We start from the raw sequence: 22,150 nt of genomic DNA on the forward strand, positions 1-22,150 counted from the left end.
AATCTGCATGAAATCTGGGCCGGACCTGTCACGCCATTCTCGGGTCTTGGAAAAGTGTACATCAAAGAAGAGGACGTTGTTTTTGTAACTTTGTTATTTGCTCTACGCAGCCTGTTTTTTTTTTTTATAAAAAAAGTGGCGGCTGGTTGGCATTTGGCCATGTAGACTATTGTACCAACACGGTTGCATGAACCCATGATAGACCAATAAAATCCCTGAAGAGAAAACCTGTGTTTCCCTATACTATATGTGTAAACCGATAAATAAAACCTTTCCCAATTTATCAAAATCCCATGATAAGCGCATTCTTTGTCATCAACTTCGTGAAGAGTGTGTGTTTTGTACAAACTCGGGGGGCATTAGACTCTAATGGCGAACTTCTTGAGGTACTCGTAGTCCTTGACGTTGGCGTCGACGCACTCGCGGATCTCCTTGAGACCCTTCTCGCCGTACTTCTTCAACCATTCGGCCTCTTCGGACTCACGGGTGATGACCTTTTTCTCGCGGGGTATTAGTATGCGTGCGTAGTACACCCATTTCCGCCGTCCAGCGTTTTTTGGTGAAAAAAAAGGCCAGCCCCGGCAGATTTCTTCCAACAGCCCACCCGAGACGGGGAAACAGGAGAGGGGGGGGGGCAACTCACATGCGCCTGGTCGCGCGCCTTCAGCGAGGTGCTGCATAGCGCGTCGTTGTGGAAGCCGTTCCACTTGGCAAACTTTTCCTGGGCGAGCTTGGTGTCCTCGTCGCTCCAGTTGAGCATGCTGTCGGTGAAGTCGAGGCCGACGTGGGCGCAGTAGGCCTTGATGATGCCCTCCGGGTCGTCGAGCAGGTCGTCGGCGTCGATGACCATGAGGTCCTTCTCGTCGACGACGCGCTCGCGGATGAGGAAGTCGAAGAGACGGCGCAGCTCGTCGTAGCCGGCCTCGCTGGCGGAGAAGTTGCTGAAGCCCGTCACCTCATCCAGAGGCGGGACGGTGCAGCGGTAGTACGAGGGGATGGAGCGGCGCGGGTGACGGATGAGGAACGTCCACTGGAACTTGCGGAGGACGTCCAGGGGCAAGACGGTGGGGTTACCGGGCTCAGCGGTGGTGCCGGTTGAAGGGGCAATGGAGGCCTTTTGCTGGTTGGGTGGCAGGAGGTAGTGCGCAATGTCCTTGATGAAGATGCGCTTCTGTGGTGGGGTATTAGTATCTAGCTGTATAACATGTGCATGGCGATTCTGTGATGGCGATGATAGTGTAGGTGGTGGTGGTGGTGGTGGAGGGGAATTCGGTGTCGGTTGCGGTTCCACCGAGGGGTCGCCCAGGGTAGCTGAGCGCTGATGCACGACACAGTCTCTGCGGCTGCGGGCTGCATCGCAAAGCTTCCCTGGGCGCGCACCAGGCCCCCCCCCGCAACCGACGACCCCTTTAGCCGAAATCAATTGAGAGTTTCGAGAAGCTCTGTTTCGAGCCTCGAAGAACACTTGCGACCGAAAATTGACTTGATTTTCGGTGGGGGATGGCACGCAACGAATTGATGGGGGTTAAACCGGGGGTCGCAAGAAGCTATGCAACTAGAACCAACGTGCAAGGGGTAGTGGGTTGAACGACGATAGGTGTCGGGGGTGCGGGCGCGCGCGCGGGGTGAGATTGATGGCAGAAAACAACATCTCACCATGAAGGCAACGGAGGGAGAATTGGGGTAACGGGGGAAACGTACATCTTTGCCAGCCTCCTCAATCTGCTTCAAAACATCGGCGTACGTTGTCTTGGAGAAGCCAGACTTCTCCCGTCCCTCGGCGTCGTCCTCAAACCGCTCGCCCACTCGCTCGGGGCCGTAGTAGAATGCGTCGCCAAAGGGCTCATGAACGCATGCCAGCTTGTCCCGGCGGGTCATGAAAACCTATTGAACGTCCCGTCAGCCAAGCTCGCTTCCAGCAGCAGGAAAATGCTGTACGGCTCGCGGTTGTTGCACCAAAGCGGGCCCGTGGGGGGATGAGAGAGAGAGAGAGAGAGAGACGGCGAGCAGCAAAAACCACAACACCACGAAGCTCAGCTCAGCTCAGCCCGTCCCCAAAAGATTCAGACACCCTGAACCTTGTTTGTTTTTTGGGATGGGGAGGGACCGGCGGGATTGCGTGCTCGCTCGTCCTGCCCTTGGTGCAGCCGCCAACAAGCCATACAGGCGGGATGGGGGAGCCTCACCCTCTCAAAGGCTGTAGAGCAGGCCCTGGGGTGGGTCGCGCAGAAGATTGGCTTCGAAGGCGTGATAGCCATGATGAAGCACCTCAGATTCTTAAGATGGGGAATTTGGTGCCTAGGTATGGGCGATTTCAAAAAGGGCGCTCGCACGGGTAGGGCGGGCGGGGATCCGGTGCGGTGGAATGAGTTGCAGAGCTTCTTGGGGATGAGACTCGAATTGGGTGCTGCGGGAGCGGACCGTTGTCAGAAGCTCTTGTCGCTGAGGCTAAACAACAAAAGTGTAGGATGGGAGGAATCGTCAATGTCGACAGAACAAGGTATCGATGGCGAAATCGAGGGGACCGAAGAAGGGAGGGAGAGCTGGTTATAAATTGTTTCTCCTCCCTCTTGGTTCAGCTCTGCTTCCCTCCCCGAAGCTCTGCAACTCCCGCCTCGCGCGGCCACGGCCACGGCAAACGGCCGCTCTCTCGCCCAATTCCCATACCACCTTCACCACATTACCACGCTTTACGTCCCCTCCGACTGCCTTGGCCGACAGCCGTCCGGCCTGGTTGCGAGGTACGTAGAGTTACCACGGCGTACTTGATGTGTCTGGGCCACCGCGGTGCCCAGTGTCAGTGTGGCCACCCCTCTTTCAGATGGGAAGAAGGGACGAGAGAGGATGTGGCATGTCCACTCCCTCACCCACTTGGGTTGAGCCTTTGCAGCAGGCAAGCTTCAGTCCGACTAGATCCCAGGAGCGGCAAGTAGATTGGCATGTATTACTCGGGTGAGACGAAAGTACTCCTTGGACTCCCGCGCCGGGCGAAAAGGTTGAAAAGCAGCACGGGAGTCGAGTCGAGAGATACCTCGTCCAGAGACCAGACGGTTCTAGCCTGGTACCTTTGTCGAGAGGGCGTCTCGCACCGCGAACCTTGTCTTACTGCCCGCACTAGACGTCATGGCACAAGGAATCCATCCGACGCACACCAATTGGAGCCTCTGCGCCTCTGCGCCCCCGGCAGCACTAGGGTCGGTGCCGAGTGTTGCAAAGCCCGCTTTTTTTCGTTGTGCGGATGGTTCAGAGTTGGGAAAACTCTGTCCTGTCGCGCGTCTTTGGCATGTTTCCTGCACCAGAAGGGGAGCAAAAAATAATAAAAAAGGGTATTTGCGGACATCTCTCACTTTCCCTTTGCGTGGATGCTCCACGTCTGTTTCCGCTGACTGGCATATTCAGGGAACTATGCTGGGTCTTTCATTGGGTAAGATACCCAGAAAGAAAGAAAAAAGCAGGGCAAATGGAGACGTTCCGCGGCGGAACGTGTGTCGTCTTGTGGAGACTGCGCGGGACGACGAGCATCATTCTGGATCCAGCATAACTCCATCCCGCTCAAAGGGTCATTCTCGCGCGGCGGCCTGGAACCGCGTCCCTTGTGGTATCCCTGTGATCGGGGCCGTTTCCGCAGCTCTGGAGCGGCAGACGCCTCGGCATCTGGCCGGGCTCTCGAAAGAAGAGGGCAAAAAAACAGAAACCAAGACGTAAAGGAAAAAAGCTAAACACGTCAACCAGAAGTCGCTAGACTCCGGGGGGCAACTTTGGGCCGCTTCAACGGAATCCGGGCCTAGTAGGGTCCTGCGAATCGCGGGGTTCTTGCAAAGTTCCTGCAACTACGCGCAAGTTCTCTGCATTTCTTGCCCATGTAATATGGACGTAACGGGCGTGGAGTTGCCGATCCACCACGACCAGAATCCCCAACCGAACGAAAGATGATACGGTACACCTCAGAGAATTAGCCGTCACTTGAGATACGGAGACCTGGAAAACAAAAAAAAAAAAAGAGGGGCTGTAGGACAACCAAGAAAGAGGGGGGGTTGCCGGTGTGCATGAGTGCTCACACTCAGCAGCGGCGCATCAACCGGGTTAGGTTGGTTGCAGAGCTTCACAGAGCTTCGTAGAGCTTCTGGCAACCCCCAACAAGTGTACAACTCACCGCGCTAAACAGTTGCAAGAGCTTCTGGCCCCCCTCCACACCAGTTGCAGAGCTTCGAAAAGAAACTTTGGCTATACTCACTGGTCTCAATCCTTCACGAAGCTCTTGCGTAAATAAAACAGCCCCCCTAAGAGGCGCAGCGCCACGGGGCTCGATGCCATTGATTGGAGGGGGGTTGCCTCGCTGTGTTGTTTTCGCTTATACTGTGTGAGATTTGGGCCCCTTGTGAGACATTGTAGGCACGCGACAAGCCGGTCCCCCTCTCCGCTCATCTCGCGATATCATCACATGTAGCCTATAGCGTTTGGTCCGTCGCTTTCCTCTGCTGCTGCTGCTGCTGCTGGGAGAGAGAGATGGAGAAAGGGGGAAAAAAACTCTGCATATGACAACTCATCAGCAGCCTGCTCACGTCCCCTGAAATCGACCGTCGGGCTCTTCCCGCGATGTCGGCAACCCCCCCCTTTTCGCTTTCGCAATGCCGTGACTGGAGAAGTTCACAACGCCACCGCTCGGCGAGAGTTGCTCTTTTTAGAGCCTTTTGCTAAAGTATTAATGACCCATCACCCATCATCCATCACGGAGAACTAGGGTGGAAGTGATAGCGTGACGAGACGACAGGAAGGGGAGGAGAAAAAAAAGAAAAGCCGCAACAGAGCCCAGACTCAACGGGGGGGAGTAGACAAAGACTCTTTCCACGGGCGGCGACTCGCTGTTTCCATTACACAATGGCTAAAGGGTGGGCAAGGGGATCATCCCACGCTCCTCGTCCTGGCCCTCCGATGCACCTCTTATCTCGAACCGACATAGCTGCGATGTCGTCAGCCAGTCCAGGCCTGTTTCCGTCCAATGGACTCCCTTGTTTGCCTGCCTACCGACAGCGGCGCCCCCTCCGCTCGTGGCCGCAAACTTGTCTAAAATGTAGCCATATGTATCTGTAGACCCGACGCATGTCCCGCTCAGGGATTGCCGGCCATCGCCGGGACCGGTTCGGTTCTGGCCAAGCCGACATCCACACCCGAACCCCGGCGCAGACAGGGTCTTCCTCTGGCCGTGGGGGGTTTCTCTCTCAAAGGAGGCAAAAGAAGGCCTGGAACAAAGTCATCAGGTTCCCGACTGGCGGTCCCCCCCCCCCGCTGCCGCCTCCGCCTCACGACCGCTGGTCCTCCCAGCTCCCTAGCCACCGCCAGTTCTCCGCCACCTGAGCGACCCCTTCCAGCGCGCCCTTGACCCGCCCGTCGGGGTCCTGGAGCCTGTGGCCCTGGAACTCGACGAAGAAGACGTAGTTGAACGGCGCCGTCAGGCTCGGCCTGCTGTTGATGCTCGTGAGGTCGAGCTTGTACCGGCGGAAGCAGTCGAGCACGTCGGCCAGCGCGCCGGGCCCCTCGTGCGGCACCGTGAACGACACCATCGACTTGGTCCTGCCCCTCTTGCGCTCGCAGTGGCCCGGCATCTTGGCCGGCGGGCCGCCTTGCTTGCGGATGATGAAGAAGCGCGTCGTGTTGTCCTCGCGGTCCTCGATGCTGCGGGCCAGCACATCGATGCCGTGCATGCGGGCGGCGATCTCGCTCGAGATGGCGGCGCTGGTGCCCGACTCGTCGGCGGCGACGAGCTCGGCGGCGCGGCTCGTGGAGCTGACGTCGATGGCCTCGATGCCCTTGAGGTAGGTCTGCAGGAAGGCGACGCACTGGCCCCAGGCCTGCGGGTGCGAGTACAGGCGCTGGACGTGCTTGAGGCTGCACAGCGGCTTGGTCCGGGGCTTGAGAGGGTTCGGGTCCGACGCCGTCGGCGTGCAGGCGCCGGAGCCGTCGTTGGGGCCGACGGCGTCGTCGAGGGCGCGGGACGGCCGGCGGCCGACGAGGAAGTGGTGCACGTCCAGGTAGATCTCGCCGCACACCGAGATGTCCGGGTACAGGCCGTTGCGGTCGGCGAAGTTGTCGAGGGTGAACAGCACGCACCCGTTGGTCGAGTTCTCGACGGGGACGACGCCGAAGGCGACCTCGCCGGCTTGCACGACCTCGAAGATGTCTGAGGCCCGGTCAGACGGAGTGGAAGACCCGGTGCAGCGGGACGGGGAGAGCAGGCGGGCAAGGGGCAGGGCCAAGAAGAAAGGGGGGATGGTGGAAAGGTGCGTGAGGATACTTGCCTGTGATGGTGACGACGGGTCTCAGATCCCACTGGTCTTCGGGGAAAGCCTGCGACGAAGCCTGCGACGCAAAGAGAGAGAAAATGGTTAGATGACAATCCCTTGGCTATTCATGCCGTGCGAGGCGGTGGATTTCAGGTTCGTGATACCTGGTGCGTGTATGAGGCCTGAGGGCCCAGGAAGCCCACCAGCGGCTTGACGTCGCCGCCTGCGGCAGCAGCAGGAGCCTCTGCTGGAACAGAAGACTTGTCACTCATGGCTCTCGAGTTCAATGAGATGACCGCAAGAGATGTGTGACACCTGTCGCCTGTTGGCTCTTCAAGCCGATGAGAGTAGTGAGTCGTCGATGAGTCGGAGGCGCATCACACGAAAAGTCGTGGAACTCAAGGGCCCTTTATTTCCGGTGCGCCGGGTAGCCGCGTCGGGGAGGGTGTCGCACCGGGCACGCGGTTCGATCCGGCTGGCTGCAAACACACGTTTCTCGTGATATCTCGAATACGGAAGAAAAACTTCATCCAACGGTGCCGAAAACTATCGCACGGTAGCCACAATGTCGAACGGGGTTTGCTGAGGTTTGGTGGGCTGTTGACGTTCGTGTCGATATCGGAGAAGGCGGTGGACCGGGCGCGCCTTTTCCAGAGGGGAAGGGGGATTTTCTCTTTTCTTTCCGCGGGGGTAATGGGGAAAAGAGCCCCACCCACTCACTGACGGGGACGGCGCCAGAGCCCGCGCGCTTCATCAGATTTGCCCGAGTAAGACATCAGTAGCTTCGTTCCGCTCCGTAGGTTGATAATTCACCTGCTGATGGTGGCCGTGGTCGACAAATTCTCTTATTGTTTGGCGACCGGGTGCGTGCAGATGTGAAAGGGCGTGACACAGCGTGATGGAAGATCCACTTTGCGCAACGAGGGCAGCTTCCATTTCTCCCCAGCTGAGAGGTGTTCATGACCGACAGCGTCTCATTACGGCCTTTGAATGCGACGCTCTCACACCCAGTCCAGAAGTCGTACGGATGCATCCGAAAATCTTCTACATGGGCTCTGCACCTTAGTTCTAGCCCCGTCCTCGCGGTCATCCAAAACGGGTCCCAAGACGACCCGACCTGCTTCAATGCGCTGGGCCGAGCCGTCTTTCGCGGCCTGGGAGGTGATGACGATGGGGCAGCATGCGTGCCTGGCAACGAAGGGATGTCAGCGAAAATGCGGGCAGATGCATCAATGCAATAGACAAGAGCCGGGCGAGCCTCGCGTATCTCTTGATGAGCGTCTTATCAGCGATGACATAAGTCATGATGCCCTGGCCCGCCTCACATTCTCACATTCACCGCTTCTCATGACCAGAACATGAATTGTTCACAGCTTCATACCAAATAGGATCCCAAGGCATCGTGCAAAGAGTTGGATGCATGCCCACCTGTGATCAAGTGTCATTGCATGCATGGGTATCGAGACGTTGAACTAGTGACCCGTCATCGCATACCGAGCGAATCTGCACCGACATGCGATATCCTTAGCTTACATCATGGGCGCGTATGCCCAAAACAACAAAGTTTCACTCCCGCGTTGGCAAACGTTGTCATAGGTGGCCAGGTTCCTCTAGCAACATGTTTTTCGCCAGAGCCTCAGCAGCTCACAGGGAACAGCCGAACCCCGTCTGCCCTCCGTAAAGCCGGTCCCCAGTGCCCGCAGTTATCTCGAAGGACCCTGCATACCGACATTTCGAGGAGTAGTTGAACTACAGGCCCCGCCACACACCCTTCGCGTCCGCCAGCGACATCGGGAACGGCGATATCTTCTCTACACCGCAAGCCCTCGGGGCCCGAAAACCTTTCCGCTCCCACTCTCCGTCAATGCCGGGAGAGACGACTGATGGGTGGTTCCCCGAGAGCCGAGAGCCTGCCGTGCGGAGAACCGGCGACCCGCCCGACAGGCCGAAAAGAGCCGCTCTGCCCCGCCCTGATTGAAAAACGCCGGGCTTGGCGAGGTGGTTCGGTGGCGAGCGGAAGGCGGCACTCTTTGGGACTGGCAAAAGAGCACCATCCCAGCAAGCGTGAACTTTTTCGGTTGCGTTTCCGCACCAATCCCAGCTTGTGGGAGGTGTTCGTCGCAACTTTAGCCCTTCTTTTCTTCGAGACTGCAAGTTTTTAGGTTTTTCTTCATGCTCTTGCTCGCGAGTCGTGGAAGGAGTCGCTCAGACGTGTAGAGTCTGGGGGCATGTAAGAGTCCTTTCACCGGTTGTGGCATATTGTCTTGGATGCAGGAGGAAACGAAACAAAACCTACACGAGTCGGTTTGTAAGGGACCCTCAGTGGAAACGACGTCAAGGTTGCGAATCTTGTTGGTAGTATCGCAGCGCAGGACGAAAGGGATGGAAACACGCAAGCTGCTATCACTCAAACCTCTTCGGTTTCGGTTTTGGTCATTTTCCGTAGCCCGTGACGTGGTAGTGCTCTGAAGCGAATTAATCAGAATAGTGCGATAGCAGGACTGTTGCAACGAGGAGGCGCGTCGCGGCCCTTCGTCGTCATGTCTCCACAGCCCCAACAACCTTGTCCGCGTACTGTAGAAGGGGACCCATGACACAGACCAGCTATCAAAAGCATGAGCGAAGCGCAGCAAGGCAGTGGTCGTAGCCCGTGATATCTTCTCGATGAGCGACAAGGGGAGGATGGTGGAGTGCCGGAGCGCCAGAAAGAAGGGCCTCCCACAAGCCGATCTCCGTCGCTCTTTTGCAGGGCGCGGCCTTGGGACGATGGCTTTTTGGCGGTAGATTGGTGATTGGCACAATGGCACTTGGTATGCAAGGCAGATCTTCCAATGTTTCATGTTTCAGGCTTTGTTGGCGCCCGCTCTGACCCGGCCACGTTGGCCCTCCGTTAGCCTGACCAGATGGCCGGATGCGGCGCTCTTCGGTTAAGAGAGGGGGAAGCTCTCGCCAACCGGTCAAAGGCAGTCTAGGCTGAAACACGAGAGGCGCACACAACTGGGAACATCGTCAGTTTTTTTAGAAGTTATCCATGGGGGCGAGGGGCCCAAAAGTGCCAAGTCTCGAGTCTCTTCGTTTTCTCCTCTCGTGTGGCGACTTGTTGGTAGTCGGGCCATAACTCATTTCCTTCGCATGATTGACTGCGTACCCCCACAGCTGCAGACGCTCCGACCCCCAAGGAAAAGCTGCGAGAAAATAGACGGTGATATGCAGAATTAGTAGGATAAGGAGCTGCAGGTATCTGTGAGACGACAGCACAAACGGCTGCGGATCCATCCATTCCAAAATAGCATCGTCGGGGTAACAAAGTCCACCAAACCGCGCAGTCCAGCACTGTCGATTCCCCGTCCCCTGGGTCAAAGGGTGCAGGGGAAAAAAAAAGAAAGTGACGTCTGTGGGCATACGAACACGTTTCCGGCGACCAGATGTGTTTGGCCGTATCCTTTTTTTTTGGTCCATGATTTCAAAGGATTGAGGTGTCACAAACAATAGCGTAGGTAGTGGCCTGGAGCTGGCGGTGTGTCACATGGCGGCTCGTACGGGTAGCAAAAAAGGTAAAAAACAAGTCGAAATGAGACCAGCGGTGATTGGCCAAGGACGTGCTAGAGAAGCTGAAGAGGCTCGCGGGGCGGGCAGCCCTGCCAGGATGATCCACGACGCGTTAAGTGACGGTGAGCGCTCTCCGCGCGGTAGAGTGTCAGCGGGCACAGGCCGGCGCCGTGGTGTTAATCAATCTGAGGACGCCAACTCGCGAAGGTTTGCAGAAGTGCGCCCCGGTCTTACAAGCCGCCATGCCGAGAAATTGGAGACTCGGTGCAGCGGTGTCGTGGTTGTGAGTGTCGGGTGTCTGGCGAGTACCAGCGAGAACGTAGCGGGTCATTGGCGCCCAGCATCGGGAAACCAGGGATGCAGGGCAGCGCAGTGGGTGTCGAGAAGTGCGACACGACAGGTTTCATGATATCCAGCCTTGAGTGACTGCAGGAGAGCACCGGAGCCAATCACCGATAGACGAGGGCGATCCTGCCCGGCCTTTGCTGCCCCAGGGACTCCTCAGTTGGCGCTGTCTAGAGCTTTTGCCGTGTGTGATGGTTAGCTTGTCCCCAGCGACTAGATGGCATTGGTGAGCACCTAGCGGCACCTTCTGGTTCTAATATAGTAATAGTCCATTCGCAATGGTTGGTGGCGATGCTTCCCTAGTAAAGGCAAATAGGGGATGGCGGTCAGATCAGCAGGTGCGTTGGGCCAGCACATGAAGCCCAACGCGGCGTCAGGAGCCGGCTCGATTGAGACTTTCGAGCGACGACATGTCCGTTTGTTTGCCAACACCGGGGTTCCGCCTCTGACCTTCGCCTATCGTTAGAAGAGGGTGGAACCAGCGGAGGTACCATTGCAGCGGGGGCCTCTGACCCTCTCGTGAACCAAGCACGACGGGCAATGGCCGTGATGCCGAGTGTTGTTATTGCTGACGTCGCTGACAACAGGGCCTAGTTGCAACGGCGACTCCCAATGAGCCGGGGATTGCAGTGGGGTGGATTGTTCATCAATGGGCATGCTAACGATGGGACGAAATCTGCCGGCACGAGGACGAGGCCGTGCTCGTGGTGAATTCAGCCCATCATGGGCGACATCCGTGATATCGCCGGAGCCGTCGTCAGGGAACAAAGGTCGTGCCCGTCTTTGTCGGAAAGCAGGCGCGGCAGAGCAGACGCGCCGCAAGGTGGCTGTCGCGGGATGAGTTGGGGGCTTGAATGGTAACAGCCTCCCGCAAAGCAAGGGGGCAGCGGGCAGGCCGGGCGGTTTGCTGGCTGGGCCAAGAATAGCAAGCAAGCAGGACCTACACTGCACTACGTCGGCTGTCAGATGGGGCGCGCCTCTCAGACTTGTTCCAGAGGAAGAGCCGGGCTGCAGGTTTTTCGAGAACAATCGGGGGCCCGGATGTCAGCTGAATTGGCTTCGAGACTGAATCCTTCTCCTCGGATACGGCGTCTGACTATCGTTTCTAGTTTTTTGGGGGGGAGGACGGGGGGAGGGCCTTTTTCTTCCCATGTCCGCGTAGCCGAGTGCGCCGGCGTACCTGTCCGTCATTATGAACATGTCGTGATGGAATAGGGAACTTTGTCGTGCTTCAAGCAACTAGCAACTGAAGAAGCCGAGATATCGGGCTGGCGGCGATTGGTAGCGATTGGTAGCGATTGGTCGAAGAACGGGGTATGCATGAGAGCGCATTGGAGAGGGCAGATTAGATGTCCGGGGGAAGGGGGGGTAGAGTGGCAGGCACAGCTGAGTAATTCCTCAGGTACATTGTCATGTTTCTGCTTGAGGAAGCTGGGAAGGTTTGGTGGTGAGATGTGCTTGCCGCAGGTGGTGGTGCCGCTGCAGAGCCAAAGCATAGGTGGGGACGAGCGGCCTTGACCCTGCTTTGAGCCAGTTTCAAGAAGCCGCCGCTGTCGCTCAACCCTTGCAAACGCCCTTTAAAGGTCGGCCGCTGCCAAGGGGTGTCGCCGAGGGGGAGGAGCAGGGGGAGGGACAGGAAGGAAAAGGAAGAGAGAAGGCAGAAAGGCTTCTCCACCCTCATCGCGAACAGATGTCGGGCGAGCGAGCGAGCGAAATGCCACCAAGACACTAGGTAGTGGGAAGAGGAGTTGGATGGAGGTGCCGTGATGCTGTGAATGTTACTACCAGGACTACGCAACGCACCGCAACCCCCGAGAGAGCCGGGCCTGAAGACTGAAGCCGGCTGCGACAACGGCACCTCTAAATCCAGGCGCCACTGACTCTCTCCGCGGGCACGGCATGGTCTTTGACTCGAGGTGCTCTCTTCCTTTCACCGCAAGGGATGGATCAACAGCAGCCTCACGAGACCCAAAACAAAACAAAAACAGCAGCCATCGGGGCTGCATCATCGTCGTCGTGTTCCTCGCAACGTTGCCTTTCATAGCCCCCCCCCCAGCCAGGCGGAAAGCTTCGCTGTTTCTCCCCAAGTTTCCGCCAGCTCGGCGAACAGACGCATAAAGGGCCGTTGTGAGGACTGTGCGGGTTCTCGTGTTTTGTAGCTCTGCCGTTGCTTGGCTGTACCGTACCTTTGCTGTTGCCCATTGCCGGTGGTACTCCCATCGGACATGAATGTTGGAGGCCGTCGTCTCCTTTCATTTTGCCTTGGGGTTTAGTCAGGTCGGTTTCCTTTCACGGGCTGCTGCGACAGCTCACAAAGGGAAGCATTGGAAGCTTGCTGCGCTCTCCGGCCTCCTCCCCTCTCTTCTCACACATAGCTTGGGTACACTACAATCTACCCGCCGCTCGCTGTTGGTGCCGCCCAGGGCTGAGGTACCTTACCTGAGGCTTGCACCTCACCTCGCCGTGCCGTCCACTCCCCCTTCTCTCCTCCACCCCAGACACACAACACACGCCCCCCCTTCCCTTCCCCTCCCTGCCGCTGCCGCTGCCGCTTGGCTTCCCTGCACCCCCAAAATCCGTCATTAACCCTTCTCTTCCCTCTTCTTTTCCCAACCAGCCGGAGTACCCGTAATCCCACACACGACTTTTGCCCTTCTCCAAATTCCCTCTGCTGCTGTGCGTCCTAGCAGAAACCAGACCTTCGCGGTCCGGCAGTGAAGAGGCTCAGCATTCCCGTCACCGAAACCCACCAAGAGAGACCTCGACATACCACCGCCTCGATAATTCTTCCGCTTCTTTCGCTTCTTTTCGCGCCCACTCATCTCCATCCGACCCGGCGCCCTGTCCCCTGTCTCGGACACCTGCTTCACGGAATACTCTCTCGGCACGACGCGCTCCAGGAGAGACAGCTGAGACAACCCCCGCGCGAACTACCACCACGATAAACTACTCGATTCTCCCCTTGGTCAATGTTGATCTGAACCGTTGTCATTCAACGAAATGGCGATGCTGGCCCCCAAAACCGCCTTCACCGCGCCTCTGGGCTCCGGTAACCCCCTGATGTCCAACGTTTCGGGCGGTGCCGTGCAGCCCTCGAGACGCGCACCCGCAATCCCCAACCAGAACACCGCCTACGCCAGCCCGACCGAGTCCGAATTTTCCGAAAGCGACGGCCCCGATGCCGTCAAGAACTGGGACGAGGACAAGGTCTGCGAGTACCTGAGGAGCGTCAAGTGTGGCGAGTACGAGAAGCTCTTCCGCAAGAACCACATCAACGGCGAGAACCTCCTCGAGCTCGACAAGGATGTCCTCAAGGAGATGGGCATCGAAAAGGTCGGCGACCGCGTTCGATTGTTCCTCGGAATTAAGAAGTTGAGGACCAAGGCCTACGCCAACCAGAAGAAACGCAATAGGGTACGTGCTATCTCACCCGCTCCCGCTGCCGACCGCTCCCGTTCGGCGCCCGACGAGGGCGTCCGTGATGAAATGCACCACTGACCCTTGACCCCCATAGGATTCGTTCGGTGGCCTGGACCAGTTCACGCCGTCTTCGGGCGGGTCGCCTCGCCCTTCGGCGTCGAGCGCTCGCACTGCGCCTACGCCTTCCATGAACAAGCGCTACTCCAGACAATACGACACGATACCCCTTGAGAGCACATCTTCCCGCCCAACTTCGCCACTTCCCGGAACCGATGCTATTCGGCCCCTGCGTACACGATATGGCCAAAGTCCCGGCTACGTGAGTAGCGCCGGGCAATCCGTCCCCCAAACCGGCCGATTGGTAACTTCCCATACCAGGAATAACTCCAGTATGGATGGTTCACTGATGGCTGGCTTACCGCAGAACCAGGATGTCATCCGCGTCATTTCCACCGGCGGCGTCACCAAAGTCGTCAAGATCGCCGACTGCAACACCTGTGAAGAGGTCATGCGAGTCACCCTTAGGAAGTTTGCCTTGCGCGAGGACCACGAGAGGAACTATTGTTTCTGGGTTCTGGCCGGCATCGAGCCGGATCCCAACCAATGCCGCCGGCTTGGTGACACGGAGCTGTGGCGCATCATCAAAGACCAGAAGCGTCCGGAGCGTAACCGCTTGATTCTCCGCCGCGTTCCCGCTGGCGAGCCGGGTATGCCGGAGCTTGAGAGAGCAGCGGGCATTGCCATCGAGGAGGCGCAACAGAATCACAGCCGCGCACTCGAGACGGTGGACAAGAGAAGCCAAATGAAGGTACAGAAGCTGCTCGGTGAGAGATGGAACGACGAGCTTCAACACCCCCTTTCTCCTGTTTCGTTCCATGACCGGGAGCGCAACGTTTACAACACCGCCAAGGAGCTGGAGCGCCCCGCTTCCAACGATGGCCCGAGATCTGGCGGCGGACCACGGAGAAATAAGGGGCTCCTGCGGTCATTCGGCGGCCTGCGCCCTCCCAGCGAGCTCATTGCTTCCGACCTCACATCGTACTTCCCTGACCATCCCAGAGAGGAGATTGATCGAACCGCGCGCCTGTCCATGAGAAGATCAACACGCCTGAGCAAGGTCAACAGTCGTCTGAGCGTGGCAAGTAACCTCAGCTTTGCGTCCAGCATCCAAGATGCTCCCCCAATCCCAACCATCGCGGACAGCTGGCTGCAAGCTGGTAGCGCCCCCAAGGCACGATCCGGTCTGCGGGTCGCCCACTTCCGTGATTCCGTCGCCTCTTCCATGCTGGACACTCTGCAGGAGGAATCTCCTGTAGAGCCGAACCGCAAATCCTATGTGTCATTTGCCGATAGCTCTGACGGCGCTAGCGCTGCCGCTCTGAGCGTGACCGACCCCGAAGGCAACATCACGCGGCGTAGCTACTTTGACGCCGACGGCTCTACTGGATCTGGATCTCTCAAGGACCTCACGCAAGCACTCAACGAGGACGGGGAGGATGCGGATGAGGAGCTTGAGAGCTTCCTTGCGGGAGAGTCCTGGTCTGACGACAAGTGGATGAAGGGAGCCATGATCGGACAGGGTTCGTTCGGCTGCGTCTACCTGGCACTGCACGCTGTCACCGGCGAACTATTGGCGGTGAAGCAGGTGGAGGCGCCAGCTCCCGGCGCGAACAGTCAGAACGATGCGCGCAAGAAGAGCATGATTGAGGCCCTTAAGCGGGAAATCAGCCTGCTCCGCGACCTTCGACACCCGAATATTGTTCAGTATCTTGGTTGCAGTTCGTCGTCCGAGTACCTCAACATTTTCCTCGAGTACGTGCCTGGTGGCTCGGTGCAGACCATGCTCAACTCGTATGGTGCTCTGCCCGAACCCCTCGTCCGCAGTTTCGTGCGCCAGATCCTTACTGGTCTGTCGTATCTGCATGACCGCGAAATCATCCACAGAGATATCAAGGGCGCCAACATTCTCGTGGACAACAAGGGTACCATCAAAATCTCTGATTTCGGCATCTCCAAGAAGCTGGAAGCCACTAACATCCTCTCCGGCGCGAACAACAACAAGCATCGTCCCTCCCTCCAAGGTTCCGTCTTCTGGATGGCCCCCGAGGTTGTCAAGCAGACGTCGTACACCCGCAAGGCCGACATCTGGTCTCTGGGATGCTTGGTCGTCGAGATGATGACGGGTACCCATCCTTACCCCGACTGCAGTCAGCTGCAAGCCATCTTCAAGATCGGTGGTGGCAAGGCCGCGCCCACGATCCCGGACCACGCGTCTGACGACGCAAAGACGTTCCTTGCCCAGACGTTCGAGATGGACCACAACCTGCGCCCGAGTGCCGACGAGTTGATGCTCAGCCCTTTCCTGACTCCCATCACCTAACGCGTCGTCGCAACCTATACCCCTTCGATTCTTCAGGCTGATGCCGCACTGTTTTGTTGCGACACTGTCCCCCCTTTTTTTCCTGTACCTATTTCCCTTGACGAACCTTCAAACCCTTTCGGCAACAAGCCAGGGCATATATACTGGGACGAGGTAGACGACTGTCTTTTGCACGTGCGAGCGGCCGCTGGAAGGACCCGACGATATGGCATGGACGTGACTGGGCTTATCTTCTACATGACGCATGGACTGGTGAAAGAAGAGAGGCAGCAGATTTTTGGCATTTAACTGGTGTAATGGGGCATGAGGAAAGAGTGTATAGTAATATCACGATGAGAAATGACACCAAAGACGGAGAACAATGAACCTGGAGTTAGTCAAAGTCGCCGCGCCAAACCCTCTGTGAACCTTGGGAGTGACATGGGATGCCCTATAACGAGGGCTCTCAGTTCCTCGACAGCTGGACAGCTGTGTCTGCTCTTGGTACGATGGGAAGGGCCATGGGCTGAGGATGATGCCGTGGTAACGTACCAACCCCAGTGCATCATGCGGTGTTCTGTCAACCCGCCTTCCGGCACCTACAACGAATGTTTGCCGTGTACGAGAGCCCCTTGGGTGTCTTAATTTTCCTTTTCTTTTCAAGGAGTTTCTTTTTTTTTTCTCTTTTGCCCTGGGCGATCAACACCAACGGTGATGTCGCCCTCTAGCCTCATTTCCCTCCAGCATCGTTGTTATGCACTAGGCCCCATTGGGTCGTCCCCCCAAATGAGGAAACCTGAGCCAACGTATCCCAAAGCCTCATTCGTCCAGGGGAGGCCATTCCCAGCACCCGCGTGCTTTGGTCATTTCCCAACGGCCTGTTTTGGGGGATGGGGGGGGGGGGGGGTTGTTTTTCAAAACGTCTCGGCATTTCCTGGAGAGAGCCATGAGGATTGGCGCTTTTATGGACTTGGCACTTCCATCGTCTTCGCTGGCACGCAAGTCGGAAGCGCTTCTCGGCGAGTTCTGGAAATACAGATCTGCATTCGTGCAGGGTGTGTTGGCCTGACCTCCGACGTGGGGACCGGCCGTTTCCGGTGCCTGGTGGCCTTCGCTCGCAGGCAGGGGACCCGACGTGCCTGCCGCGTCCGCAGTGTATGTTGTCTTGGCCCCCGATACCCCTGTGAAAGCTGCCCCAACGGCCTGCGGAACCACAGGATGCTGTAACGCTAACATAGTATGTGACGCTGAAATATATATATCCGGTGCGGATGGGCCGGCACCTACTTGGGTGCGTGTGGCTCTGGGTGGCCGGAATGTACTTAGAGTTCACCAGGGTCGCCGCGTCGTGCTACTGAGATCAGTGTGCGCGTTCCGGATGCACGGCAGCCGCCCAGGAGAGGCGGCGGGGAGGGGGGGGGGGGGATGAAGGACAAGAGTTTCGCGCAAGTCTACCGGCGAAACGGACCGGCCGTAGGTATTTGAACGAGCGAGCCCGGCGGTTCTGTTATCGCTGGGCCGCCCTGCCATCCATCTACGTGGTACCGATCGCATTTTATGGACGGGTCGTCACTCGCTTCTGCCTCTGCCAGTCCAAGTACAGTTCAGATAGAGGGATCCGATTGGTAGCAAGAACAGGCACCATCGATCGCCGGACCAAAGATGGTCCTTTCCTCTTTAGCAGAACGGGAGACCTGCAAGAGCGCCACCAAGTTGATCGTGATGGCTTACGGAAGAACCCGCTGGCGGGACTGGGGGGGGGAGACGACAGACAGTTACTGGGATGCCCACCCCGGGTGAAACGTGATCGTCCTGTCAAATTTCCATTGACAGCAGAGCCCATGGCCAGGGTCCTTGTTCCGGGCCTGTCGGCGCCATAACAGTGCCGTGACGGCCGGGGCAGCTGCTCGGAAAGTGATGAAGGGGAAGGGGGGATTTGGGACACGGCCGTCATATCTGGTATTACAACACCTGGTTTATCTTTCTCCTCTGGGTTTTTCTTTTCTTTCTTCCGAGTTCGGCAGGTAGATAACGGTCGCTGATAACGTCTCGATGTGGTGTTGTGTCTGAAAGCCCCCGGACCCTACTCATAGCGTCTGGTGTCGTGAAAAGAGAGAGGAGCTATTACTTCAGTGCAAGGGGATCGATGTCAAGATTCCGATGGAAAAGTAACCTTGACACTGGAACTCGGTGCTTTGTGATTGGACGGTGGTTGGCGCTGGTGGTCAAGCCGGATGGCATGCCATGTCTTGGGTGAAACACTCATATCCGGATTGCTAAGCTGCTTCGGGGCATGGGTGCGCTGTTGGGCTATGATCTTCACGCTGCTCTTGTTAGGATGCTCTGGCGTTGAAGGCTATCTTTCTTCAATCGTTCATTGGTGCATGTGCAACGTCGAGTTGATGTCACGGGTGATATACTTGGGGGTGAAGGCATCGTAGATCGTTTTCTGTTGCTTGCTGTGTATTCGATCCCCCCCCCCAGAGGAACAATCATGCAACACGTCCCGGCAACGGCGCGCTCGCATTCGGGGGCTCTGCCGCCCCTTCTGGCCTAGGCCCCTTTTCGTAACTCACCCATGTTGCCATCTCTGGTTACAGGTCCATCTGTCGTTGTTACGTATAGACGGAACCCGCCCGGGCCAAGTTCAATCTCGGTGCAGGAGACCACAGGAGGCATTTTTCTGTTGGACCGAGTGACGAGGGAACGCCGTTCCGTGTCTGCCGGTACCTGTCGGGGTCGCCCCGAAATGGGGATAAATATGGGGGACTTGGAAAAAAAAAAAATTCAAACACACGTGTAAAGTCGAAATTGAGGGCGAAGGATGACGGAAACGCCAGGGCTGTAAACTTGATGGTGTCGATGATAATAATGAAGGAAAATAGTTCGGTGTGCCAGACACACGTGCGCACGCACACACACGCTCGGTCGCCAAACCTTTCTTTTCTATCTGCATCGATTTGGCAGAAACATGGTAAATCAGCCAGCCCCAAAGTGCCGAGCCGGGATCGTGTCTGAACTACCGAGGGCCCGACCGAGAGGATGAGGCTTTACTTCGACTACATGCGCATATGCCACCAACGACTTTGTAGGCACAAAGCCGTACGCAAAGGTCTTTGATCCTGCAGTCACAGAGGGTTTTTTCCCCCAAATGGTTTCGTACATTCCACCCGTCAAACCTGGTGCACTCTCCCTTTTACAGATAGAGCGCCCACTTTCCAGAGGATGCCATCCGCGCCCCTCGCTCCTCCAACCGGGGATCCACCGAGCATGCCAGGGGCCTTGGGGTGCAGGCCCGAATACAACGAGATCTATTGTGGGTTACTTGATAAATATTTTGTCTTCCTCGCGGACTCCCAGCGTCTCTTTTGAGCGAGTAGCACGTGGCCCACGTCCTATGCGGTGGCCTCGCAACTGGGAGGGGGGGGACGGTACTGATTCAGTCGCCCAGCGATATCAGAAATGCTCCCTTCCGCGTTGAGTTATTAGCGGGTTATGCTGATTCGGGCTGCTGTCTCTGTTGTCTCCCACGTGAGCGTTTTCGCTCCTGACGTCCCTTGTCAGGCGTCGAACCCTGTCAACATCTGTGCCACGATATGCAGCGATGCAACCAAGCAGATGGGTGCTGGACAACTGCCGCGTTACACTGGGAACGGCGCCCAGAGGTGTTTTGAGGCTTTTGCAACGTCGATATCCTCTCTGGCCCCCCTCAACAGGACTCCTTCCCGCGCATCTTAGTACGTTTAGTAAGTACATAGAATCACACCTACGCCAACTTGCTCGCTTCGCGGGCAATGCCCGGCGAGTTGAAAGTGTTCGATCCAGTGTATCGAGATGCTGATGTAGCAGTTGTGGAACGGGCGAACCCCCCGCTCTCGATCACTTCACGCACAGTAATGGGTCTGGTCTGGAAATTGTGATTTGAAGCCGTGTCTATTGCTCTCCTAGGGCTCTAGTGGGCAGTCCCCATGAGTCTATCTTGTCACACATAGCTGGGTCCTCTTGTCTCGAGGCATGTCCCCCGGGGCGACGGTCCACCGACGAACACCTCGCTCTTCCTCTCGTCTCTCTGGCCTAGCGAACTCATCTCGAAAAAGCCCTTCAGGCAGCAATCTTCTCCTGACCGACCTTGGCGGCTAGCTCGACGCCCTCAATGACCAATTCCGGGTGGGACAGGAAGGGAGAGTGCGACGTGTTGGCGTAGAAGGTCGTGTATCCCGGGGGGAACTGGGCGGCCATGGCCTCCTGCGTCGCCAAGGGGATGGCCTTGTCCTGCTCAGTGTGGAAGAACATGACCTCGATGCCTTCGGTCCAGGGAGCGTACGTCGAGGGGTCGGCGAAGACGCGCGCGGACTGCCAGCTGAGCCTGGCGATGGCCTCGGCCTGGAGGACTGGGTTCACGTCGGCGTAGAAGATGTCCTCCGGGTCGTCAGCGTAGACCTTGTCGCCCTGTGAAGTTGTGTTAGTGGGTTCTTGTTGGAGGTTGTGTTGATCGTCGGGTGATCTTGTCCCTCGGGAAGTTTATGCTTCTTGGCATGCCGCATGCCAAGCAAGGGTACAACAAAAAAAAGCGACAAGTTGATGCCGAAGGGGAGGGGGGAGGGGCGCCGCGAGACCACATATGCAAGCAAGCGGAGGTTGGTTTGTGTCAAAACTTACATCAGCTCTCATCCAGGGCAGGTATTCTCCGCTCAACATGTCCAACAAGCTGGTCCCGTTCGGCGCAGCAAAGGCAGTGAGGTACATCAACATGATGACACCACCAGTCTCGTTGTTGGCGGCGCGCTGTTGGTATCCCAGGCCCTCGATGGCATTGCTACCGACCATGCCGCCGTACGAGTGAACGACGAGGACGATCTCCTTGCCAGCGTCGGCGAGGGTCTCGAGGGTGGACCGCAACACTGCGGCGTCCTCCTCGAGCCCGACGGTGGCGGGGTCCGCGCCGACAGAGGGCAGCGTGATGGCCTCGGACTCGTAGCCCTTGAGGGTCAGGCCGGCGCGGACGAGGTCGAAGGCCCAGGGGCCGTGCCAGGCACCCGGGGTGAAGACGATGGTAGGCAGGGTCGCTGCGGTAGGCAGAATGGCTGCGCCAGCCACAAGGGCCGAGGAGAGGAGACCGATAACCTTGGGTAACATTTTGGGGGTATGCCAAGAAGCGAGAAACAGACAAGTGCCGATGAATGGACGGTTGAAGGTTCAAAGGATTCCGAGTATTAGCTATTAAGGATATCGATACCGTGCACCGAGAGTACGTCGGATGTTTGGAACGAGGGGCAGATAGAAGAGTGGTGGCGTGCTGGAGACGAGGCAAAGGACGACACAAGTTGGGTCGATCGAGGGTAGTAATATGCCTTGAAGGACTCCGAAGATGAGGCGATAGAGAGAGATTGAGATGCCGACGCGCGAGGTACCGAGAGGATCGCAAACAGCTCGAGTCGGATAAGAGACGAACAAGACATTATAACCTCGTTGAAATTCTTGTCCCATGAACCTCGCCTGATTACCACCTGAACGGCGAGTCCTGGACTATTGTCTAGGCCCATGTAAATATTGACATAGCGGCCCTCAATTTTCCTCACGATATCGCCCCCTTTCCAAGAAGAGGGTGAATGACCGATGAAGAACATCTATCACTCCATCGTGGAAGGGTTAGATGTGGAGAGATGGGGCCCAAAAACAGCGTCGTATTGCAACTGGGGCACATCTTTCTGGACTGCCGCGAGAGTGCCTGGCCGCGATCAGACGTTATGGTGGGAGCACAGGGTAGTGATGGGTGCCACCATGTAAGGACAAGGGCCTTATGGACTTTGGCCGTTGTATCGTTGCAAGACTCTGGTTCCCCAGTAGTATGTATACGACTTTGGCCCTTCTGAAGAATATTCCCCAGCGAGAGGCGATTCAAGTGTTCCAGAACTGGCGTACTATCGCCCCTCATTCGCCGAGTCAGTTGCACCCTCACCACTTTTCTCCTATGTTTTCCACTGAGCAGGGTATTAATGAGCACCTTGTATAAGGAGTCCCAGGTTGCGCAACACGGCTCACTAGTGGTCCCATTTAGCTTCGACCGAGCCATCTTTTGTTCTTCTTTCATCTTGTCACAGCTACTTCATTCTTTTCTAATTAGGATTAACTCGGAAATATTGGATACAGATCGTTCTTCCTTGTCTCCCCCCCCCCCCCCCCCCCCCCCCCCCCC

At 57.2% G+C, this 22,150-nt stretch overlaps 4 protein-coding genes across 4 annotated transcripts; 1 reads left to right on the forward strand and 3 right to left on the reverse strand.

The window, feature by feature from the left end:
- Positions 1 to 359: 359 nt before the first annotated feature.
- On the reverse strand, positions 360 to 1,878 carry ColSpa_06862 (uncharacterized protein; the record flags this gene model as incomplete). The annotated part of the gene is made up of 3 exons (XM_049273074.1): positions 360 to 494; positions 644 to 1,171; positions 1,702 to 1,878. The coding sequence occupies 3 exons, from the start codon at positions 1,876 to 1,878 to the stop codon at positions 360 to 362; spliced, it is 840 nt and encodes a 279-aa protein (XP_049129031.1).
- Positions 1,879 to 5,300: 3,422 nt separating this feature from the next.
- ColSpa_06863 (bifunctional chorismate mutase/prephenate dehydratase) lies at positions 5,301 to 6,553 on the reverse strand (the record flags this gene model as incomplete). Its single annotated transcript, XM_049273075.1, has 2 exons — positions 5,301 to 6,296; positions 6,446 to 6,553. The coding sequence occupies 2 exons, from the start codon at positions 6,551 to 6,553 to the stop codon at positions 5,301 to 5,303; spliced, it is 1,104 nt and encodes a 367-aa protein (XP_049129032.1).
- A 6,622-nt stretch (positions 6,554 to 13,175) lies between these two features.
- Positions 13,176 to 15,975, forward strand: ColSpa_06864 (protein kinase byr2; the record flags this gene model as incomplete). Its single annotated transcript, XM_049273076.1, has 3 exons — positions 13,176 to 13,589; positions 13,690 to 13,914; positions 14,140 to 15,975. The coding sequence occupies 3 exons, from the start codon at positions 13,176 to 13,178 to the stop codon at positions 15,973 to 15,975; spliced, it is 2,475 nt and encodes an 824-aa protein (XP_049129033.1).
- Positions 15,976 to 20,055: 4,080 nt separating this feature from the next.
- On the reverse strand, positions 20,056 to 21,090 carry ColSpa_06865 (uncharacterized protein; the record flags this gene model as incomplete). Its single annotated transcript, XM_049273077.1, has 2 exons — positions 20,056 to 20,403; positions 20,614 to 21,090. The coding sequence occupies 2 exons, from the start codon at positions 21,088 to 21,090 to the stop codon at positions 20,056 to 20,058; spliced, it is 825 nt and encodes a 274-aa protein (XP_049129034.1).
- Between the last annotated feature and the right edge of the window lie 1,060 nt (positions 21,091 to 22,150).

The sequence above is a fragment of the Colletotrichum spaethianum genome (genome assembly GCF_022836535.1).
Source record: "Colletotrichum spaethianum MAFF 239500 DNA, contig17, whole genome shotgun sequence".
NCBI classification, from domain to species: Eukaryota; Fungi; Ascomycota; class Sordariomycetes; order Glomerellales; family Glomerellaceae; genus Colletotrichum; species Colletotrichum spaethianum.